This window comes from Pleurodeles waltl, chromosome 7, assembly GCF_031143425.1.
Source record: "Pleurodeles waltl isolate 20211129_DDA chromosome 7, aPleWal1.hap1.20221129, whole genome shotgun sequence".
NCBI classification, from domain to species: Eukaryota; Metazoa; Chordata; class Amphibia; order Caudata; family Salamandridae; genus Pleurodeles; species Pleurodeles waltl.
In genome coordinates, this window is record NC_090446.1 from 1,550,474,730 (window position 1) to 1,550,499,472 (window position 24,743).

Consider the following 24,743-nt stretch of genomic DNA (forward strand, 5'->3'; position numbering starts at 1 on the left):
CTTGGTATACCCAGATGTGTATACACTCTTTGAGCCATTGTGATTTCATAGGCCAGAGATCACTTCCCTTTTGACTTAATCATGTGAAGTTCACACTGATCAAACACTGGTAATCCCATTCTGTCACTTTAGCACCCAGATAACTGAGCTACGAATGAAAATTTCTCTCTCTTTCTCTCTCTTTCTCTCTCTTTCTCTCTCTTTCTCTCTTTCTCTCTCTTTCTCTCTTTCTCTCTTTCTCTCTCTTTCTCTCTCTTTCTCTCTCTTTCTCTCTCTTTCTCTCTCTTTCTCTCTCTTTCTCTCTCTTTCTCTCTCTTTCTCTCTCTTTCTCTCTCTTTCTCTCTTTCTCTCTCTTTCTCTCTCTTTCTCTCTCTTTCTCTCTCTCTTTCTCTCTCTCTTTCTCTCTCTCTTTCTCTCTCTCTTTCTCTTTCTCTCTCTCTTTCTCTCTTTCTCTCTCTCTTTCTCTTTCTCTCTTTCTCTCTCTTCTCCCCCCCCCCCCCCCCCGGAGTTAGGCAATGCTTTGGTGTACTCGGAGGTGTATACACTGTCTTGTTAGCAGAAGCCCATTGCCTCTTCTTTATTTGCAAGGACCTCTATCCACCTCCCTCTGCTGCAGCCTGGGCCCTTTACATTCTGCCGACTGACTGTGCCCCTGGGCAGTGAGACGTCTGCAAAGTCATGTTGATTATGCCACCAAATACTGCACTGTTTCTTTCAAGGCCCAGTAATGGGGGGAAAAAACTAAGTGACAAAAGGGACTTTTTCTTGTCTTGGGAACTTAAGCTGGGAAGCTACGGCAGTGGGCATGGCACAGTTCCACAATTTCACTGCTACACTGCACATAATCTTGTTACACAGCACTGCACTTCCATGGCGCACTGCGTGCCACACTGTTACACAACTACGTTCATGCTACACTGTGTATAATCCCACATCAAAGTTACACAATTTGATGGTCTCAATAGACATAATCCATTTCCACACTGCACATAAACCTGCTACACAGCCCTGCACTTTCATGGCACGCTGCATGCAACACTGTTACACAACTTCACACTGTGCGTAATCCCGTGGCACTATACATACTTCACACTGTGCGTAATCCCTTTACACTATACGTACTTCATTACAAAGTGTTGCATGTTCATTGCCTCAATGTACACAGTCTTCTAGCAGTTCTACAATTTCCTCGTTGCACATCACTGCCTATTCCTGACTGCACTCTAGATTCTCAGACTTCGTTACAGCTCTGTAAATGTACTTCCCTGTGTCTGTCTTTAGGCCTTTTTACCTAGATGGATAGAAACTGGAAGGATGCTTTTAAAGGCGTGTTTGCAAGATTCCTTGGGTGTTGGTCTTTTACTCGCCTAACAGTGAGTGTGGTGTCCTCTTCCCACGCTGCCACATAGCATTCTGTGCCTCTGACAAGTTCTTCCTCTGCTGTTCTTCCCTCGTTCGACTTATTGACTCCATCTGTGTGTCTGAACCCTTCTCTGCTTCTTCCTACAGAGCTGTTTCCTGTCCAGATGGAAGGCGTGAAACTAATTGTGAACAAAGGCCTTAGTAACCACTTCCAGGTAAAGTCCATGCTTATCTTTGTACCTCTGACGGTGTCACCTGCCAGGTACAAGCATTTGTGGTTGCAGACATTGGTGATGAGAGTACATTCACGCACAGATGGAACCCGTGTTAGAACAGCTCCAGTGTCACTGTCTGATAGACTGCTGCAAAGTGTCTGAACAATGTGTGATTGGTTAATGTAAATGATTGGATAACACAGTGTTTCGGATAACTTCATCTTTGTGATTTGAAGGTACCAGGTGAGTTACGTGATCTAATGTTTGCAGTTGTAATGTAACATTTCTGATTTGTTACTGCGGGGCACGGTGAGTACTGTAATGCTTGCGAATGGTCAGTACAGGGTATATCAAATGTTGAGTTTGTGATGTTTTTGTTTGCTAAAGAGTTATGTCATGTTTATTTTTTAATCTCTAATTTATTCGTCAGGTGAATCACACGATCGCGCTCAGCACCGTTGGGGACTCCAACTATCACTTCGGGGTGACATACGTAGGGACCAAGCAGCTAAGCCCCACAGAGGTGAGAGCCGTACCTGGAAGGGAACGGGGAGTGCTCTGGTGTTGCTCGTGAATCCTGAGATCTGTGCTTGTGTACTGTGGGCTCCCACGATAATTGTGTGCAAATGTGTCTGGATGCGGCCGGATACTTGTAGCCTGGCTTGGGTACAGTAGGTTTCTGTGATGTCAGAGTATAAATGTGTTTGGATTGCTGTTTACTTGTTGCCTGGCGTGAATAACAGGAGCTTCCCTAACATCTGTTTCCTGCATTTGGATGCTGTCGCTTGTGTACCCTGGGCTCTCATTATAATTGGGTATAAGTGTGGTACCATGGCCTCCCATGACATCTTTGTATTACTTCGCCTGGAATCCGTTGCTTAGTTGTGTCCTGTCTTTGGTACTCTGGGCTCCCATGACATCTATGTTATGCATTTTGTCTGCTGGAGCTTAACTTTAGACTCTGCTGTTGGCTTTGTTCTGGTGTCGGGAGTTCTTGATATGGTGAGTCGGGGGCCCTCTGCTGCCTCACAGCTCATTGGGTATGGTCTGTAGTCTCGTGCTGTCCAAGAGGTATCTGCTTTTTGAATCCAAACATTTGGTTCATGTTTTAGATAAAGATATGTTATCTTGCTGTCTCTGTTTTTAGCCATTAGCAAAGCTAAGGAGCTGAAAAATCCTTTCCTTCTGTGACAGTCGTGAAGTTCTCCTCAACCTTAAGATACACTCTAACAAACCTTGTTTAAAGGTCATTTGTGATTTTCATTTTCTGTACCTGCACTTAGTATAGATGTTAATTTTTTTTTTTTTATCTGTGTGAAGTGGTCTGACATTGGCCTGCTTCGGGCTTTAGAAAACTTTAAATAAAGAAGCATCTGTGATTGTTTCTTTTCACAAACCAGTTTCTAATGATACGCAAGGTATGATAGTGTGTGTGTTGTGTGCTCGTCCCTTACTGGCTGCTTCAGCGTTGGAGTACACTATATTTGCACAGTATTGTGGTGTATGTTAAAGCTGGTTGGAAGACGCATGCATGCGATCATGTTTGAATGTCAGCTTATCTATTGACTTGTCTGCCTGATGTTTTGTGCCTGTAGGCATTCCCTGTGTTGGTGGGCGATATGGACAACAGCGGCAGTCTCAATGCACAGATCATCCATCAACTGACCCGTTGCATCCGATCAAAGATTGCCTTCCAGGTCAGTGCACAAGGCTGCAGACAGCTTCATCGGACTGACCTTGCACTCGCCATACTTGACCCTGCGGGTGGGGTTTCTTCTATGAGCCCCAGTACCCATCTGTTACTTTTTATTCTTGTTTTAGACGCAGCAGAGTAAGTTTGTGAACTGGCAGGTCGATGCTGAGTACCGGGGACAGGACTTCACTGGGGCTGTGACGTTGGGAAACCCGGACGTTCTTGTTGGCTCAGGTGAGATCACCTTCTGATATGGAAATCATGAGATTTTTCTGCTTGTAACTCTGTTCTCTTGAAACCTATTTGTGACTTTATTTAGGTCTAAAAACATTCCTTTATAGCATTATATATGTTGCTGTGCTGCAAGTTACCAGCTGTCAGGGCTGTGTCCATAACTTTTTTTCCAGTTGTCCATCCCTTCAGTCATATACTTTGAAATAGTATATATAGAGCCAACTTCCTACAGAGCCCCTCTGATACAAACCCAGCAAAGCTTTAGGCAGTAAACCCTGAACCGCCCTCAACCCTACAGGGGAATCCAATCTACACGAAGAATACTGTGAAATGGGGCTTTCAGAGCTTAAAAACTTCGACAATCGGCATTGAACAGTAGGCTCTCAACGTCTGAAAGCAGAAAAGATGTCCCGGGGCCTGGCTTATGGGAAGATAAAAAAAAAAAAAAAAAAAGTAAGGCAAATCCATGAAGGGATACAGGATTCTTCTCCAGAAGTCATAGGAAAAACGAGCAGAGGTCGAAGAACTGGAACTACTGATGAATACAGAACCTGTGGAAGAAAACAAAGATCTTGAGTACAAGCAAGAATTTGACGAAGAACCCGATCAGTAGGGACTTTTTGAAGGAGGCATACCTGAGAAAAGATGGGAGGACTTCAGTGCTGTTTCATCTGATGTGGGAGTTCACACGTGCTCCTCAAGATTCTTCCCGGCATGGGCCATCGTTGTTTAAAGTGCATCGCAATAAAGGCTGCTGATACATACAGTATTAAAATCGAATGAGCTCAGGCCAAAGTCATCCTGCCCCTGGAAAAACTGCTGCCCTCGCAAAGGAGAAGGCAACTCCTGCCCTGTGTATTGGACCTTGGGAGAGAAGCATTCATTGAGCCAGCCGCAGTCCAGGCAGATACTTGTAGAGTAGAAACAATAGACACATTCTTCTCGATGCCAGCTTACATCAGGGCAGTGTTGGTGTGCTTGAGAGAGGGCTAGCAGTGGGCCTGTCGGTAGAAATATAGAACATTCGCCAGCGGCCAGTGGAGGTTTGCCCAATCCAGTGCTGTCCTGAACCGGTAGGGACAGCACAAGTAGAGGCAATGGAGAGCCTACCACAGCAACTCCCTGCGCAGGAGCAGAAAAGTGCAAAAGATATCGCCCAAGAGGGAAAGGGCATCAGAAGCTCCTGTCTGAAGACCAACAGGCATCTCGCCCATGAAACCACGCTCCAGGTGGATGTGTGTGTGTCTGGCTTCAAGCAGCAGCCGCGGTGGTAAACCATGTTATTCACCGGAGAGCGCTTCTTTGAAGTGGTTCTCAATGACTATTCAGAAATGAAGAACGATAATGACGCCACCAAGTCACTAGGAGGCTCTTAAATGCAGAGAACAATTCAGAGGCGGTTCTCCTCTAAGAAAGAGAGCACTCACAAAAGGAGATTCACAGCCAGTAACATGTTTCAATCATTTCATGCCTCGTAAGCCTAGACAAGGCATCTCAACAAAATGGCTGTACCCCAACATGCCCGGACCTCCCTTTCAAAGAAGGACCAAAGGAAGAGGAAGGGGTGCTGGACACAGCAGCAAAAGACTTCTACCCAGAGGTCCCGCTACACAACACTCCTACGGGAGAGAAACTGAGGATTTCTCAAGGAACAGACCATTACCTACCACATTAGACACTCAGCATCATCCAGCATGGATGCTATGTGGATCTCTTGCAACTACTGCCCAACCTCAAGCCAAAGTCAAGAAAACACAACAAAGTAGATCTGCTAAACATCAGACTGGAAGTGGCAGATTTACTGGAGAAAATATTCCCATAAAGAGGAAAGGGACAAGGGGTCTGCTCACCCTTCTGTCTGGTCTCCAAGTAAGGCAAGGCCCTCAGACCTGTCTTTAACATCAGTGCTCTCAATGTTCATTAAAACACAAAAGTTTCAAATGACAACTCTGCAAGAGGACATCTCATTTCTCCTGCAAAGAGAGTATTATCTATGGCTACAATAGACCTCAAGAATGCACACCTATGTACCAATAAATGACCGACACAAAAGGTTCCTGAGATTTGCCGTAGGCCGCATACATTACCAGTTCACGGTGTTGCCCAGTTGGAGATAGTCGTCCTTGAGTGTTCACAAGTTTCCCAGCAGCACTAGTGGTACATCTTTGGAGGAAAGGAAACCATATTTATCCATCGCTAGTTGATTGGCTGGTAAAAGCAAAGATGTTCAGATAATGCCAGGGCAGTATAGAAAGGGTTCTCAGTCAGCGGGGAGAAGTCATGCCCAGAACCTGAAAAGAAGACCTTCATGAGGGCAACGCTAAATTCCAAAGAAGGGAAAGATTTCCCTGTTGAGAAGGGAGTGAGATCAGCAGCAGAACAAGTTTGTCTTTACTGAAGGGTCACCTCTAACAGTGAGGGTAGTGAGGAAGCTGAAGGGCATGAGGGCACCCTGCATAGCGCACATCTAAAGTGATCTCATGCATAGCTTTGGGAGTGTTTGCGGTGAAACTGGTCTCAGCCGACAGGGAGCTGGGGGAGCATTTGGTGGCTGTGACAACAGAATACACCAGGATAAACCGTGGTGGAGAGATGGAGCATCACTATAGATAAAGCTTTCAAACAGCCAGTATCATGGATGCTTCACGTATGGATTTGGAAGTCATGAATGAGGCAATAAAACGCATAAATGTGTTGGAACTCAGGACAGTTTTCCTGGACCTCTAGACTTCAGTCAGAGCAAAGGTAGTGCAGGCTCAGAGAGACAGCACTGCCACCATATTCTCCCTCCGCAAACAAGGGGGAGGGGAGGCAAAGATCTCAGATGTTATCCAAACTAACAGAAGACATATGACCTTGGCCGTACATAGGCACCCAACTAGAGAAACAATCCGTCTACCAGGAATACAAAGACACAGAAGGAGACAGAACGCCTTACCTCAGTCGGAGCTAGATCAGAAAGTGGTAGACAGGATATTCTAAAGGTGAGAGACCCCAACTTTAGACCTTTTTGCAACCCAGGAGAATGCAAAGTGCCAAAGCTTTGTATCCAGATCCATACCCATCAGTGGCTGAGGAATACTTTATTGATATTTTACAGGGAGGTTTGCCGATGCTTTTCCCCAAAGTCTTTGGGTTCCCCTACTGATGAATAAGTGCAAACCAACAACCTTGACTCCCATCCTCACTGCTTTCAATGGACCTGACAGCCTTGTTTCTTTGACCTTGTGAAGCTAACACAGGGCTAAATGATGGCACAACCTGGTATGCTTACCATTCACGGGGGTGGTGGGGTCAGGTGTTTCACCTGGAACCAAAAACTGTGTTTAGCAGGACGTCTCCTGAAGACATTGGTTCAAACACTTAGAACCTCCAGTAAGAACCTTGGAAGTCCTGATAGGAGAACAGAAAGAGGAACTGTAGGAAGTTGGCTCTGTATGCACTATTTCAAAGTAAGAAATAGCATGCACAGAGTCCAAGGGTTCCCCTTAGAGCCACCACCTGGGCAAGGGAGAGGGCCACCTGGGGGTCGCTCCTGCACTGGAGGTCGGATCCTTCAGGTCCTGGGGGCTGCGGGTGCAGAGTCTTTACCAGGCGTTGGGTCTTCGAAGCAGGCAGTCGCGGTCAGGGGTAGCCTCAGGATTCCCTCTGCAGGCGTCGCGGTCAGGGGGGTCAACTCTGGCTACTCACGGTCTCGTAGTCGCTGGGGAGTCCTCCCTGTGGTGTTTGTTCTCCACAAGTCGAGCTGGGGGCGTCGGGTGCAGAGTGCAAAGTCTCACGCTTCCGGCGGGAAACGTGTGTTTCAAAGTTGCTTCTTTGTTGCAAAGTTGCAGTCTTTGGTGAACAGAGCCGCTGTCCTCTGGAGTTCTTGGTCCTTCTAGATGCAGGGCAGTCCTCTGAGGCTTCAGAGGTCGCTGGACCCTGGGAACGTGTCGCTGGAGCAGTGTCTTTAGAAGGGGGGAGACAGGCCAGTAGAGCTGGGGCCAAAGCAGTTGGTGTCTCTGTCTTCTCTGCAGGTTTTTCAGTTCAGCAGTCCTCTTTTTCTTAGGTTGCAGGAATCTGAGTTCCTTGGTTCTGGGGAGCCCCTAAATATTGAATTTAGGGGTGTGTTTAGGTCTGGGGGGTTAGCAGCCAATGGCTACTGGCCCTGAGGGTGGCCACACCCTCTTTGTGCCTCCTCCCTGAGGGGAGGGGGGCACATCCCTAATCTTATTGGGGGAATCCTCCATCTGCAAGATGGAGGATTTCTAAAAGTCAAAGTCACCTCAGCTCAGGACACCTTAGGGGCTGTCCTGACTGGCCAGTGACTCCTCCTTGTTTTTCTCATTATCTCCTCCGGCCTTGCCGCCAAAAGTGGGGCCGTGGCCTGAGGGGGCGGGCAACTCCACTAGCTGGAGTGCCCTGGGGTGCTGAAACAAAGGGGGGTGAGCCTTTGAGGCTCACTGCCAGGTGTTACAGTTCCTGCAGGGGGAGGTGAGAAGCACCTCCACCCAGTACAGGCTTTACTAGCCACAGAGTGACAAAGACACTCTCACCATGTGGCCAGCAACATGTCTGGTGTGTGGCAGGCTGCTAAAACTAGTCGGCCTACACGGATAGTTGGTTAAGGTTTCAGGGGGTGCCTCTAAGGTGCCCTCTGGGGTGTATGTTACAATAAAATGTACACTGGCATCAGTGCGCATTTATTGTGCTGAGAAGTTTGATACCAAACTTCACACTTTTCAGTGTAGCCATTATGGTGCTGTGGAGTTCGTGCATGACAGACTCCCAGACCATATACTCTTATGGCTACCCTGCACTTACAATGTCTAAGGTTTTGCTTAGACACTGTAGGGGCATAGTGCTCATGCACCTATGCCCTCACCTGTGGTGTAGTGCACCCTGCCTTAGGGCTGTAAGGCCTGCTAGAGGGGTGACTTATCTATACCTATAGGCAGTGTGAGGTTGGCATGGCACCTGAAGGGGAGTGCCATGTCGACTTAGTCATTTTAGCCCCACTAGCACATACAAGCTGGCAAGCAGTGTGTCTGTGCTGAGTGAGGGGTCCCCAGGGTGGCATAAGATATGCTGCAGCCCTTAGAGACCTTCCCTGGCATCAGGGCCCTCGGTACCAGGGGTACCAGTTACAAGGGACTTACCTGGATGCCAGGGTGTGCCAATTGTGTAAACAAAAGTACAGGTTAGGGAAAGAACACTGGTGCTGGGGCCTGGTTAGCAGGCCTCCGCACACTTTCAATTCAAAACATAGCATCAGCAAAGGCAAAAAGTCAGGGGGTAACCATGCCAAGGGGGCATTTCCTTACAGGAACAGATTCAGACGGGGGTGCACCAAAGAAATAGATCCCAGGACCTGGATAGAGGATGCCAGGGTTCCAAAAATATTTAACATGCATCTAGCAGACACAGGGCTCTCCTAGGCCTCTCTAAAGGAACATCTGAAAACACAGAGAAGGCGGAAGGAGGTTTTCCCAAACCTCGGATGCCAAAAGGTTCGTAGAAAGAGCAAAGAGACTGGTACTGCCCAGAGCAGGGCCCACCCCTATGTAAAATGTAACCCTGACGATAACCCAACGCATGAAAGCACCTTTTGGACCCATGCACAGCGCAGGGCTGCAAATATGGACTGTGAAGATGGCCTTCCTAGTAGTATCACATCCTTCCTCCAGGTGAGCGAGCGAGCTCTGAGCACTGCAGTCCAGGTACCGTTTTTCTCAAACCTATAAAGACAAAGTAGTGAGGAGACCCAAATGTTTGACGACGTCCACCTAAAACAAAGACCGATTTTTATTCCAGAGCAAAATACAGAAAGTTTGAATGATACACAGTACACAAATTAAGAAAGCCTTCATTTTGCAAACCAATTAAGTACCATTTCATTATTTACCTCTGCGTGATGCCCTCTTTGAGAACGCTCTGTTACATCTCTGCTGCCATAGGAGACCATCTTGACGTTCTGTTTCTTTGGCAGGTATCGTCGTAGCACACTATTTGCAGAGTATCACACCCAACCTGGCTCTTGGAGGGGAACTGGTCTATCATCGTCGCCCCGGAGAGGAAGGTACCGTCATGTCCCTAGCAGGAAAGTATACAGGTATGAAGTCCTCCTTTCGTTGAGCTGCCGCGCTCTTCCCCTGGCACTAGCCATATTCTTCTCTGCCTCTTGTAGTGAGGCTTTTTAACTCTTTCATGGAACCAAAACTCTCCTGTGCACTCTGTCAAAGTTCTGAGTTTCCTGCCTGTCTCCCAGTTTAGCAGTCCCTCGCTAGAAATAAGAATGTTCCTCGCTCCATCCTGATGACGAGCTTCTCTTCCATCCTCGGGACTGGCTTATGTGTGTCCTTCCACTACTCCCATTAAGGGAAGGACTTTTTTCTTTTGGGTTGCACATTTCACCAGAATGCTTCTGTTTTCTTGCTGTCACCCTCTTCTGCCTCAAACCCAATAGTAGCTGACACCCCACACTGTGTGCTCTTTCTACCATGGCTGCTTTCTCGCTCTCCTAAGCACTTCTCTCCTGACATCCCTGCGCTCTTTTTTTAATTTTTTTTAAATTGTATTTTGTCCTATTTTTCCCCACCCTGTATTGCTCTTGGTCTCGTGCCCACACCCACTCCCCATTGCTTTCTCCCAACCTTTCCCCATTCACTCCTACATTGCCCCCTATCCTCCCACTTCTGCCATTCTTTTTATAATTATATTTCTAGAATATATATTTTTGTTTTAGAGAGCATGTCTGTTGCTTCTCCCCCTCCTAACCCCATGTTGCTTCTGTTCATCCGCCTCCCCTTGTTTGTGTTGCTTCTTCAGCCTTCCACCGCTGTTGTCCTTGATTCTTTTTTTCATTACACCCCCTCCCCGTTGTACATTTTTCTTCTTTCCCTGCCGACCCTCTGCCTTTCTTTTCCCTTCCCACCCTTCGTTGTCTCTTGTTACTTCCCTTCCTTCCTGTGTTGCTTCTTGCCCTCCTTCCTGTTGGCTGTGTTGTCAGCACTGACCTACCTGGCAATATTCATCTGTGTGTAGTGTCTGTTGTTTATGGCTGTGTACAATTCTAGTATATATCAAACCCGGACCTTGCACACTATACCATGCAGAGAGTGCAACAACGTGTACGAAAAAGGAAGCCGGTAGGACACATTAGTGAATGACTTGCATTATGGCTTTGCTTTGACCTGTCTGTCTTGTGTATTCACCTGGTCGGGTGTATTTACCAGAGTACAATTAAGCGTGTCGTGGACCGATACAGTGCTCGTTAGTTCCTGTTGGGTTTCCAGTTCCGGGAGACAGCAAGAAGATCTAGAAGGGTCTGCCCATGGCAATGAGTAGATGTCAATCATTAAAAAAAGAAAAGTTCAAAAGTAAACCTTATCAGCACAGTGGCATCTCCTGGCTGTGACCACCTCTGGAAGTGCTCCAGGTTGTCGGGATACCAGAATATTCCATGTGCTTGTAGGTCTGAAGTACCGCGTGGGTCATTCTTGTAGTTATGGCCCTGTTCCGTGAGCTTCCCCCACCCTGATTCCACTGTCGAAGCACATGCTGCCTGGGGGTGGGAGCTCTCCGGAGGCTGCTGGAGGGCACCGCATCCGATGATGACCGGTATTGAGATAGACCTTGGAATGGTGATGCCCTTTGTTTCCAAGCACTGTACTTCCGTACTGCTGAACCTAAAGCCCACTGTAACCGTCTACCTTATGGATCCTGTTTAACAATTATTGGTAAAAGAATGCACAAATATTTCTGCCTGATATTCCTGCTCATCCCATGTCTGATCTTTCCCTTCTTGCTTGCAGCTCCTAACTGGATCGCGACCCTGACGTTAGGGCAGGCCGGTGTGCACGCTACCTACTACCACAAAGCAAATGAGCAGGTAAGCGGTCAGCACAGCAGGAATCCTGTTGTGGGTTGGACTACTGAGCCTAAGATTGAACAGTGTCATTGGAAGTAAATTACCCGCTAATGAAATGGCAAAAAGTGTGACAACTGTTGGCCAAGTTCTACAAACAACAATAAACAAAGTAAATTAATATTATAAAGTAAACTCCTGTAACTAGTGGCCGTGGGCAGCCTTCGCACGTTCTGTTGCCTTCTGCGGAGACGTTCTACTAAGTGACTTGAAACGGTTTTGTTATGAAGCCACAATAAATGAACATAGGAGCCCTATATATGCATTACAAATGTTTTCCATCTTTAAAATATGGGAATGAAGCTTCACAGCCTCTGAGCCTTAACTCCAGAGGTCCACGGTGCCGACAGTAAATGAAACCACCCAAAGAATGAAAATGCCACCTTCTTGCTAGACACAAGGATAATAAAGTTACTGTCGGAGTACATCAGAATTCAAGTAAATACATACATTGTAAGGTACTTGGCAGAGGTAAATATAGAACTTTGAATGAAAACAGTAAGGTACACAGTTTTGTCAATAAGCTATTTTAAAAGTGGACACTGCAAAATTCAACAGTTCCCGGGGGAGGTAAGTACAAGTTAGTTTAGCAGGTAAGTAAAGCGCTTACAAGTTAAGTCTCCAGGGCATAGGCAGCCCACCGTTGGGTGGGGCCCAAATAACATAGGTGCCTATGGAGACTAGGGGTGCTCCGGTTCCAGTCTGGTAGCAGCTAAGTACCTGCGTCCTCGTGGAGACGACCAGGGGGGGATGGGGGAGGTTTGTAGAGCACTGGGGGTTCGGGTCCCAAACAGGCACACAAAATAAACCCTCAGCGGCACAGGGATGGCCGGGTGCAGTGTGCAAAGTAGGTGTCTGGTTTTGAGTAGAAATCAGTGGAGGGACCCAGGGGTCACTCTGGTGATGCAGGCAGGGTACAGCGGGGCTTCTCGGGCCAGCCACCGACTGGGCAAAGATGATGGCTGTCAGCTGGTCACTCCTGCACTGGTAGTTGGTTCATCTCTGGCCTGGGGGGCTGCGGGTGCAGTGCTTCTTCCAGGCGTCTGTTTTTTGTTACTGGGCAGTCACGGTCAGAGGGAGCCTTTGGATTCTCTCTGCAGGCTTCACCATGGAGGTGCAGGGAGGTCGTTTCAGGGTGGCCTCATCGTGGGAGTTGCCTCAGGGACCTCACTGCAGTGTTAGTTTCTCTGGACACGAGCCAGGGACGTCAGGTGCAGTGTGTTAGGGTCTCACACTTCAGGAGTGAGGCTGGAGTCCATTTAAAGAAGGTTTCTTCCTTGTTTGGACAGACCCGCTGTCCATGGGAGTTTCTTGGTCCTTTGGGTTGCAGGGCAGTCCTCTGAGTCAGCAGAGGTTGCTGGTCCCGCTGGATGCGTTGCTGTTGCCGGTTCTTTGTCTGGAGACAGGCTGGTAAGGATGGGGCCAAGTCAGTTGTCGTCTCTGAGTGGTTTTCAGGTCAGCAGTCCTTCTTGTTCTATAGGTCATCAGGAAATCTGTTTTCCTGGGTTCAGGGTCACCCCTAAATACTAAATTTAGGGGTGTGTTTAGGGCTGGAGGACAGTAGCCAGAGCTACTGTCCCTGAGGATGGCTCCACCCTCCTTGTGAGAAAGTAGCCTTTTTCTAGCCTTGTTACCCCCACTTTTGGCCTGTTTGTGAGTATATGTCAGGGTGTTTTCACTGTCTCACTGGGATCTTGCTAGCAAGGGCCCAGTGCTCATAGTGAAAACCCTATGTTGTCAGTATGTTTGTTATGTGTCACTGGGACCCTGCTAGGCAGGACCCCAGTGCTCATAAGTTTGTGCCCTATATGTATGTGTTCCCTGTGTGGTGCCTAACTGTCTCACTGAGGCTCTGCTAACCAGATCCTCAGTGGTTATGCTCTCTCATTTCTTTCCAAATTGTCACTAACAGGCTAGTGACCACTTTCACCAATTTACATTGGCATACTGGAACACCCTTATAATTCCCTAGTATATGGTACTGAGGTACCCAGGGTATTGGGGTTCCAGGAGATCCCTATGGGCTGCAGCATTTCTTTTGCCACCCATATGGAGCTCTGACAATTATTACACAGGCCTGCCACTGCAGCCTGAGTGAAATAACGTCCACGTTATTTCACAGCCATTTACCACTGCACGTAAGTAACTTATAAGTCACCTATATGTCTAACCTTCACCTGGTGAAGGTTGGGTGCAAAGTTACTTAGTGTGAGGGCACCCTGGCACTAGCCAAGGTGCCCCCACATTGTTCAGGGCAAATTCCCCGGACTTTGTGAGTGCGGGGACACCATTTCACGCGTGCATTATACATAGGTCACTACCTATGTATAGCGTCACAATGGTAACTCCGAACATGGCCATGTAACATGTCTAAGATCATGGAATTGTCACCCCCAATGCCATTCTGGCATTGGGGGGACAATTCCATGATCCCCCGGGTCTCTAGCACAGTACCAGGGTACTGCCAAACTGCCTTTCTGTGGTCTCCACTGCAGCTGCTGCCAACCCCTCAGACAGGTTTCTGCCCTCCTGGGGTCCAGGCAGCCCTGGCCCAGGAAGGCAGAACAAAGGATTTCCTCTGAGAGAGGGTGTAACACCCTCTCCCTTTGGAAATAGGTGTGAAGGCAGGGGAGGAGTAGCCTCCCCCAGCCTCTGGAAATGCTTTGATGGGCACAGATGGTGCCCATCTCTGCATAAGCCAATCTACACCGGTTCAGGGATCCCCCAGCCCTGCTCTGGCGTGAAACTGGACAAAGGCAAGGGGAGTGACCACTCTCCTGTCCATCACCACCCCAGGGGTGGTGCCCAGAGCTCCTCCAGTGTGTCCCAGACCTCTGCCATCTTGGAAACAGAGGTGTTGGGGGCACACTGGACTGCTCTGAGTGGCCAGTGCCAGCAGGTGACCCTCACTGTTTTCTTACAGTCCCAGCGACCCTCTACAAGCTCACATAGGTTTGGGGTCCATTCGTGGTTCGCATTCCACTTTTGGAGTATATGGTTTGTGTTGCCCCTATACCTATGTGCTCCTATTGCAATCTATTGTAGTTCTACACTGTTTGCATTACTTTTCTTGCTATTACTTACCTAATTTTGGTGTGTGTACATATATCTTGTGTATACAACTTATCCTCATACTGAGGGTACTCACTGAGCTACTTTTGGCATATTGTCATAAAAATAAAGTACCTTTAGGTGGTTGTGCTGGTTAGTGCTAGAAATATTTAAAACGCTGAAAATCATATCTCCTGTTCTGTCAGATTTTGGCATTGTGGTGTCCGTTTGTTCATTAAAATATTGTATATTTTTAGGTTGAGCCTAGGCAGCGTATAGCACTGTCTGTGACATGTTGTATGCTATCTATGGCCACTTAACCACGCCCACTCTTGCCATTAGTTCTTTGTTGTGATTGTCTTAAATGCTTCCTTTTTATTGGTGCATTTTTGTAAATGGCAATGGCTACTGGCCCTGATGGTGGCTACACCCTCTTTGTGCCTCCTTCCTGAGGGGAGGGGGGCACATCCCTAATCCTATTGGGGGAATCCTCCATCTGCAAGATGGAGGATTTCTAAAAGTCAGAGTCACCTCAGCTCAGGACACCTTAGGGGTTGTCCTGACTGGCCAGTGACTCCTTGTTTTTCTCATTATCTCTTCCGGCCTTGCCGCCAAAAGTGGGGCCGTGGCCGGAGGGGGCGGGCAACTCCACTAGCTGGAATGCCCTGTGGGGCTGGAACAAAGGGGGTGAGCCTTTGAGGCTCACTGCCAGGTGTTACAGTTCCTGCAGGGGGAGGTGAGAAGCACCTCCACCCAGTACAGGCTTTGTTACTAGCCACAGAGTCTCGAGTGTAGCAGGCTGCTAGAACCAGTCAGCCTACACAGGTAGTTGGTTAAGGTTTCAGGGGGCACCTCTAAGGTGCCCTCTGGGGTGTATTTTACAATAAAATGTACACTGGCATCAGTGTGCATTTATTGTGCTGAGAAGTTTGATACCAAACTTCCCAGGTTTCAGTGTAGCCATTATGGTGCTGTGGAGTTCGTGTATGACAGACTCCCAGACCATATACTCTTATGGCTACCCTGCACTTACAATGTCTAAGGTTTGGCTTAGACACTGTAGGGGCACAATGATCATGCACTGGTGCCCTCACCTATGGTATAGTGCACCCTGCCTTAGGGCTGTAAGGCCTGCTAGAGGGGTGACTCATCTAACCATGTCAAGGAGGCATTTCCTTACACATGTGTAGTGTCCAGTGTGATATGAAGTTTCAGGGCACTAGTTTGTATGAAGAAGCACACCCGCTTGTGTGGTGCAGTTCTGAATTGTTTGGTTTTTCCACCTATTCTGGATTGTAACTCTGCGTCACGCGACATGGTGTTGCTTCCCAATATTACATACATCCGCCTGAGGAGGGGGGTCATCTAAGATGGTGTTTGAAAAGACAAGTAGACTACAAAACTCGGTTCGATGGACTTTCACAGTTGAGAGTGAGGGCGAATTGGTTCACCATGTGAAACAGCAGTAATCGTATGAGCAGTACGCAGTTTTCCTGTTATATGTTGTGATGTTTGTCTTGGTGTTTTTAAAAGTATGTGTCCAAGCTGACTGTTGAAAAGGAATTCACCTACATATTTACTTAATACACAAGAAGGAATTTGCTAGAATAACTCAGTTTTGGTCCAAAAATGTTTGACTCCCTGGTGTAAAAAATAAGGGTAATTTAAAAAAAAAAAAAAAGAATTTACATTTAACAAGGAGTTTAGGAATCTTGGGCATTATTTTTCTATTTAATTTTTCACTGAATTTAATATTCTATTAACTTGAGCAAATAAATAAAGTTTCTAATGGAAGTACTTTTATTATTGAATGTCCTTAAGCTCATACCCAATAAAACTGAGCCATTCAACAGTTCCTGCAGGAATAGTGCTTCCTGGATTTAAAGTAAAATGAAAAAGAAATAGACCATAGATGCTACTGTGTTTGGCACTTGAAGTTATACCGTGGTTATTTGTAATTGCGGGACGCAGAATCTACTGTGGTATGGCTGTCTGCTGAGAAACATGGAATCGCCATAGAAACAGGTGTTAATAAAAGTATAATAAACCATGGCAATCTTTGCATTTTTTGCTGCCATAGAGGGAGAAGGTAAATGGAAGTGCTTTAGTTATGTGCAGGGCAACTGGAATTATGTGGCAGAGAGAATCAATTATGCAACAGGGTTGACCAATTTATGTGGCCAAAGAATTCCAGTTAATCGTTTACAATGCCAATAGCTCAAATGTGAGACCTATTGCATTGCAAATGCTTGTTATAAATTTGATTTTTTTTGTTGTGTTGGGTTTTCTACTTTCTAGCTGTTTTGGTACTGGTAAATGCGTAACACATTTCTCCTAGGTTAGGCATGCATTTCCTGTGCTACAGCCAGTAAGGGTAGAGTTCAGGTTTAAGTTATTGGGACCTCACTGGCCCTAGTAAGGAATAGTGCCTTGATTGCTTTAGCAGGAGTACCATCCGCGTTAACTAATGATCTTCTTTCTCACACTGACTTATTAGCGTTCACCCAGGTGTCGAAGGAGACTGAAATATATCAAGTGGTGGCTGCACGAGTGAGCTTGAAACCGCACCAGACCCCTCCTTACTGCACCCATAGCTAACGATTGTGAAGGATGCGTTGCTGCATGGTGGGAGAGTTGATCTGGGAGAGGTGGATATTGGAGGACTCTGGTGTCTGGCAGAAGCTCACTTTGCTATTAACCTGGTAGAACTGAAAGGGATTAGCTTGATACTAAATGAGTGCAGATTCTCACCGATAACACACCTGCCATTGTGCTATTGCAGCAAGCAGGATGGATGGGGTTGTGGGCTTTGTGCAAGGAGGCCCAGCGTTTGGGATGGCTGATAAGTGGATGAATGTTCAGGGCATCTCTGACTGCACAGCACTTAGTAGGATCTTTAAACGCCAGCGCGGACGAATTCAGCCGGCGTTGCCTAGCCACCCCCAAATGTCTGCTGCACTCTGGGGTGGCAGGGGAAGTCTGTCAATAATGGGGAGATCACTGGTTCAGTATATTCGCCACCATAAAGAATATGCAGTGTGTAGAGTTTTGCGCATTGGAATTCCCAAGGCAGTCCTTCCTCAGAGATGCCACTGAACTGCGCTGGAGTTCGGGAATCCTGTATGTCTTCCCGCCTTTCTGTCTCCTTCCTAGGGTACTGAAAAATATCAAGTGATATTGAGCCCAAGATGCCCCCCCCACCCCGGCGTGGAGATTGAGCAACAACAGTTGATGGCTTTTGATCTCCCGCACTAAGTGCTTGGCTTTACATTGGCAATTAGGCGTCCATCCACCAAACTGATCTATGCTGGAAGCTGGGAAAAGTTTGTTTACTGGTGCTTGTTCCCAAACGTACAGTCATCAGATGTTCTCCTGTTCTGTCCCTTGCCCTGCAATAGTGACGTTTTTATCTTTTAGCCTTCTTATGTTTACCTGACCAGCCGCCCCACTTCAAGTCCCCTGTTATGATGCATTTATTTTTGAAGGGCTGGACTATGTTCTTCCAACTCCACTTATTATGCTGCGTTAGGACCTTAATTTAGTGCTCACCTACTTGATGTGTGTTGTCATGTATTTCAATGGATAACTGGTTCTCTCTTCATAAGCTCGGGTGTGAAGAGGTGCCGTGATCTAGGGGTCTGATTAAAAAAAAATATATATATATCTTTGGAAGAATGTAGAAAAAAGCCATGAGATCTGTTTTGCTGAAGATATCTTACAACAAGAAACCTCTACCGTTATCATGAACTTCTGCATTTTTTACAGTGCATGGATAGAGGGGGGCTTGGCCTAGTATAAGGCAGTGAAGTGCCATTACTCCATCCAGCAGGGACTGCTCCTGTCTGATACTTCAGTACCTACGCACTTAGGTCCACTGTCTACTGTGCAGACTGTTGGAAGCTGAACAGGTTGCACAAGGTGATGCTTACTCTGTGGTAGGAATAGGCGTGAATCTGAAGAGCAGCGACTATACATCCGTCGGTACAGACTTCCAGATCCAGCTGGGGACAGGAGAGCTCGCGCCTCTCAGTAACACGCTCTGAGAACACAGTTTAAATGGATCGGGTCGCTTGAATCTTGGGGTGCCCTTATATGAAGGGGACCAGAGGGAGATCCCTTGAATGAAGGGAGGTACTCCTATTTTAATAGGACTCTCCAGAGCACTAGCCTTTTACAGTTGCATATAATCTTTGTAACTTGACTGCAGGATTCCCAAACTGATTGAAAAGACGTGTTGTTGTTGTTGTTGTTGTTTTTTTTTCTCCAAACTGCACATTTTCCCCATTTTGGGGGAGAAGTGTCCTCCGCGCATTGAGATGCTACTGTTCGCTTTGATACATGTGAGTCTGTTAGTCTCCATGCCGTCTTTTACCTCCCCTAACCCGTAGGTTCATCCTGAATGTCTGCTTTCACCTACTCTCTCCTGTAGTGATGGCCGACTCATGCCCTTTCTCAGTGGGAATCTTATGTTCTGTCTTCTCTCCTTCAGCTGCAGGTCGGTGTCGAGTTTGAAGGCAGCACGCGGATGCAGGACACAAGTGTCTCGTTTGGGTACCAGCTGGATCTACCGAAGGCCAACTTGCTCTTTAAAGGTATGCCCTACCGCCCCGCTCTGCCCCGCCCTACCACTCTGCCCCTCCCAAAAATCGCTGGTTTATACATTTTCTGGCTTGAAGGCACTACATGAGACTGATCAGGCAGGAGGCGATATATTATTGAGATTGATACCTGTAAGAGTTACTGCAGTACTGGGGATTAGAAAATGGATTGCTACCCAAGGGGGTGTTGTAGTAATGGACTAACATCTCCAAGGGAGTGTTGTACGAATGGACTGGTACCCACGGGGGGATTTAATAATGAACTGGTACCAAAGGGGGTGGTGTAGCAATGGACTGATAGCCAAGGGGGTGTTGCAGTAACGCACTGGTACCCAAGCGGGTGTTGCAGTAACGCACTGGTACCAGGTGGTTTCATAGTAATGAACTGATGCCCAAGGTAGTGTTGTAGCAATAGAGTATTCTCCAACACTTTTTATAGATCCACATGCTTAAAGTACTCCACAGGCAGGGAGTTGGCACTTGGTACAACCTTTCTGCCGTCTTCATATGACTCCAACCTGGTGAGATCAATAGCAAGGCTATTCCCACTGAGACTTCCATAGGTCGCTGTTGTAGGAAAGTACCCTCTTTTTGGCATGGTTACCCCCCACTTTTTGCCTGCTGTCAGTGTGTTTTGACTGGGATCCTGCTGACCAGGACCCCAGTGATTGGTTGTCTAGGACGTTAATACACCCCACAATTGGCATACTGGTGACCCCATGTAAGGCTCCAATTTATAGTACTTAAGTACATATGGCATTGGTGCACCAGGGGTTCCTGATGAGCTGCAGCATGTATTATGCCGCCCGTGGGAGCCCATGCAAAATGTGTCTGCAGGCTGCCATTGCAGCCTGAGTGAAAAGCTGCATGCACCCTTTCACTACAGGTCCCTGCAACAGGTCACTAAGTCATCCCTATGGTAGGTCCTCCTGTAGGAAGCTGGCCTGGTGTGTGGTGGGTACCTATGGTACTTACACCTTATACCAGGTATCCCTTATTAGTGAAATGTAGTTGGTGTCTAGAAGCCAGGCTGTCTAGGGGTAGCTGTAGCAGAGCAGCTTAGGCTCAACTAGGAGACATGCAAAGCTCATGCAATACCCCTGTAGTCACACAGTACTCACACATGTGAGAAAGTAGCCTCTTTCTAGCCTTGTTACCCCCACTTTTGGCCTGTTTTGTGAGTGTATGCCAGGGTGTTTTCACTGTCTCACTGGGATCCTGCTAGCCAGGGCCCAGTGCTCATAGTGAAAACCCTATGTTTTCAGTATGTTTGTTATGTGTCACTGGGACCCTGCTAGTCAGGACCCCAGTGCTCATAAGTTTGTGGCCTATATGTGTGTGTTCCCTGTGTAGTGCCTAACTGTCTCACTGAGGCTCTGCTAACCAGAACCTCAGTGGTTATGCTCTCTCATTTCTTTCCAAATTGTCACTAACAGGCTAGTGACCATTTTTACCAATTTACATTGGCTTACTGCAACACCCTTATAATTCCCTAGTATATGGTACTGAGGTACCCAGGGTATTGGGGTTCCAGGAGATCCCTATGGGCTGCAGCATTTCTTTTGCCACCCATAGGGAGCTCTGACAATTCTTACACAGGCCTGCCACTGCAGCCTGAGTGAAATAACGTCCACGTTATTTCACAGCCATTTTACACTGCACTTAAGTAACTTATAAGTCACCTATATGTCTAACCTTTACCTGGTAAAGGTTAGGTGCAAAGTTACTTAGTGTGAGGGCACCCTGGCACTAGCCAAGGTGCCCCCACATTGTTCAGGGCCAATTCCCTGAACTTTGTGAGTGCGGGGACACCCTTACACGCGTGCACTACATATAGGTCACTACCTATATGTAGCTTCACAAGGGTAACTCCGAATATGGCCATGTAACATGTCTAAGATCATGGAATTGCCCCCTCTATGCCATCCTGGCATTGTTGGCACAATTCCATGATCCCAGTGGTCTGTAGCACAGACCCTGGTACTGCCAAACTGCCCTTCCTGGGGTTTCACTGCAGCTGCTGCCAACCCCACAGACAGGCATCTGCCCTCCTGGGGTCCAGCCAGGCCTGGCCCAGGATGGCAGAACAAAGAACTTCCTCTGAGAGAGGGTGTGACACCCTCTCCCTTTGGAAAATGGTGTGAAGGCAGGGGAGGAGTAGCCTCCCCCAGCCTCTGGAAATGCTTTGTTGGGCACAGATGTGCCCAATTCTGCATAAGCCAGTCTACACCGGTTCAGGGGACCCCTTAGCCCTGCTCTGGCACGAAACTGGACAAAGGAAAGGGGAGTGACCACTCCCCTGACCTGCACCTCCCCTGGGAGGTGTCCAGAGTCCTCCAGTGTGCTCCAAACCTCTGCCATCTTGGAAACAGAGGTGCTGCTGGCACACTGGACTGCTCTGAGTGGCCAGTGCCACCAGGTGATGTCAGAGACTCCTTGTGATAGGCTCCTTCAGGTGTTGCTAGCCTATCCTCTCTCCTAGGTAGCCAAACCCTCTTTTCTGGCTATTTAGGGTCTCTGTCTCTGGGGAAACTTCAGATAACGAATGCATGAGCTCAGCCGAGTTCCTCTGCATCTCTCTCTTCACCTTCTGATAAGGAATCGACTGCTGACCGCGCTGGAAGCCTGCAAACCTGCAACATAGTAGCAAAGACGACTACTGCAACTCTGTAACGCTGATCCTGCCACCTTCTCGACTGTTTTCCTGCTTGTGCATGCTGTGGGGGTAGTCTGCCTCCTCTCTGCACCAGAAGCTCCGAAGAAATCTCCAGTGGGTCGACGGAATCTTCCCCCTGCAACCGCAGGCACCAAAAAGCTGCATTACCGGTCCCTTGGGTCTCCTCTCAGCACGACGAGCGAGGTCCCTCGAATCCAGCGACTCTGTCCAAGTGACCCCCACAGTCCAGTGACTCTTCAGTCCAAGTTTGGTGGAGGTAAGTCCTTGCCTCACCTCGCTGGGCTGCATTGCTGGGAACCGCGACTTTTGCAGCTACTCCGGCCCCTGTGCACTTCCGGCGGAAATCCTTTGTGCACAGCCAAGCCTGGGTCCACGGCACTCTAACCTGCATTGCACGACTTTCTAAGTTGGTCTCCGGCGACGTGGGACTCCTTTGTGCAACTTCGGCGAGCACCGTTTCACGCATCCTCGTAGTGCCTGTTTCTGGCACTTCTCCGGGTGCTACCGGCTTCAGAGAGGGCTCCTTGTCTTGCTCGACGTCCCCTCTCTCTGCTGGTCCAATTTGCGACCTCCTGGTCCCTCCTGGGCCTCAGCAGCGTCCAAAAACGCTAACCGCACGATTTGCAGCTAGCAAGGCTTGTTGGCGTTCTTTCGGCGGGAAAACACTTCTGCACGACTCTCCACGGCGAGAGGGATCCGTCCACCAAAGGGGAAGTCTCTAGCCCTTTTCGTTCCTGCAGAAACCTCAGCTTCTTCTGTCCAGTAGAAGCTTCTTTGCACCCGCAGCTGGCATTTCCTGGGCATCTGCCCATCTCCGACTTGCTTGTGACTTTTGGACTTGGTCCCCTTGTTCCACAGGTACCCTAGATTGGAAATCCACAGTTGTTGCATTGCTGGTTTGTGTCTTTCCTGCATTATTCCTCTAACACAACTTCTTTGTCCTTAGGGGAACTTTAGTGCACTTTGCACTCACTTTTCAGGGTCTTGGGGAGGGTTATTTTTCTAACTCTCACTATTTTCTAATAGTCCCAGCGACCCTCTACAAGGTCACATAGGTTTGGGGTCCATTCGTGGTTCGCATTCCACTTTTGGAGTATATGGTTTGTGTTGCCCCTATCCCTATGTTTCCCCATTGCATCCTATTGTAACTATACATTGTTTGCACTGTTTTCTAAGACTATACTGCATATTTTTGCTATTGTGTATATATATCTTGTGTATATTTCCTATCCTCTCACTGAGGGTACACTCTAAGATACTTTGGCATATTGTCATAAAAATAAAGTACCTTTATTTTTAGTATAACTGTGTATTGTGTTTTCTTATGATATTGTGCATATGACACTAAGTGGTACTGTAGTAGCTTCACACGTCTCCTAGTTCAGCCTAAGCTGCTCTGCTAAGCTACCATTATCTATCAGCCTAAGCTGCTAGACACCCTATACACTAATAAGGGATAACTGGGCCTGGTGCAAGGTGCAAGTACCCCTTGGTACTCACTACAAGCCAGTCCAGCCTCCTACAACACACATGAAAGAAAACACTCAGTTGTTCAAAAATAAAGGTACTTTATTTTGGTGAGACAAATGCCAAAAATACCAAAGCGACTATACTCCCTTAGGAGGTTAGTAATACACAAATTATATACACTAGTATGCAGAAATAGGCATAAAAACAGTTAGAAAACAGTGCAATTAGTGAAAATCACAAATAGTTAGAAATGGGCCTGGGAAGAACACAAACCATATACTAAGAAAGTGGAATGTGAGAGTCGGTCTCCCACCTAGGTGTGTGTGGTGTGTGGTGTGTGGTGTGGAGAGGGGAGCTGGGAGTACTAGGAAAGCCCAAAGATAAGTACCACAACCCACCCCACTGCCCAGGAAAGCAGGAGTAAATCACAGTAACTTTCCCAGAGCGCGCACACAAATGGGAAGAATTATGCAAAACCTAGAAGAGACTGCAAAACACTAACAGTGGATTCCGGGACTCCACACTACACTTGCCTAGATGGGGAAATTGTTGAGGTGGTCCATATTCCTAGAGGGAATGGACTATACAGTGGAACATAGACCTGGGAGTACCCACTCCAATGCAGATGGACTCTCCAGATATTTTCACTTAGACAATGAAGACTCATCTTGGCAAGGTTAGCCTTCTTGTCCTTCGTTTGGGGGGGTTGTGTAGGAAAGTGCCCTCTTTCTTGGCATGGTTACCCCCATCTTCTGCTTGTTGTTACTGTTGTTTGACTGTCTCTACTGGGATCCTGCTAACCAGGACCCCAGTAGTTATGCTCTCTTCTGTAAACTGTACCTGTTTCTTCCCTTAATTGGCACACTGGTCCCACCCATGTAAGTCCCTAGTATATGGTACCTAGGTATCCAGGCCATTGGGGTTCCAGGGGATCCCTTTGGGCTGCAGCAGTTATTCTGCCTTCCGTTGCAGTCTGCGTGAAACGGGTGCATGCACCAGTTTTCACTACAGGTCACTGTATGTCACCCCTCTGGTATGCCCTCTCAGCCAAGAGGGCAGGGTACAGGTACCTGTGTGTGAGGGCACCCCTGCACTAGCAGAAGTGCCCCATCAAACACCCCCCCATTTTCTTGGATATTGTGAGTGGAGGGACACCATTTTACGCGTGTATTGGTCATAGGTCACTACCTATGTCCAGCTTCATAATGATAACTCCGAACCTGGGCATGTTTGGTATCAAACATGTCAATCACACCCCAATAATGTCCCAAGTATTGGAAATATGATTCCATGCACTCTGGGGGCTCCTTGGAGGACCCCCAGAATTGCTACCACCAGTCTTGCAGGGTTTTCCGGGCACCCCAAGCTGCTGCCACCCCTAGGAAAGGAAGGCAGAACAAAGGATTTCCTTTGAGAGAGCACGGGGGTAAGACCCTCTCCCTTTGGAAATAGGTGTTACATGGCTTGGGAGGGGTAACCCCCCCCCCCCACCAAAAGGCAGTGGTATGCTTTGATGGGCACCTTTGGTGCTCTTCCC

At 47.7% G+C, this 24,743-nt stretch overlaps 1 protein-coding gene across 1 annotated transcript in view; it reads left to right on the forward strand.

The window, feature by feature from the left end:
• The window catches only part of TOMM40 (translocase of outer mitochondrial membrane 40), a 42,271-nt gene that overhangs the window by 11,682 nt on the left and 5,846 nt on the right, over positions 1–24,743 (forward strand). Inside the window, exons 3-9 of the mRNA XM_069201460.1 lie at positions 1,510–1,577; positions 2,008–2,100; positions 3,173–3,274; positions 3,399–3,504; positions 9,473–9,595; positions 11,298–11,374; positions 18,951–19,053. Of these exons, the coding sequence (XP_069057561.1) occupies positions 1,510–1,577; positions 2,008–2,100; positions 3,173–3,274; positions 3,399–3,504; positions 9,473–9,595; positions 11,298–11,374; positions 18,951–19,053 (672 nt within the window). The remainder of the gene's footprint in view (positions 1–1,509; positions 1,578–2,007; positions 2,101–3,172; positions 3,275–3,398; positions 3,505–9,472; positions 9,596–11,297; positions 11,375–18,950; positions 19,054–24,743) is intronic.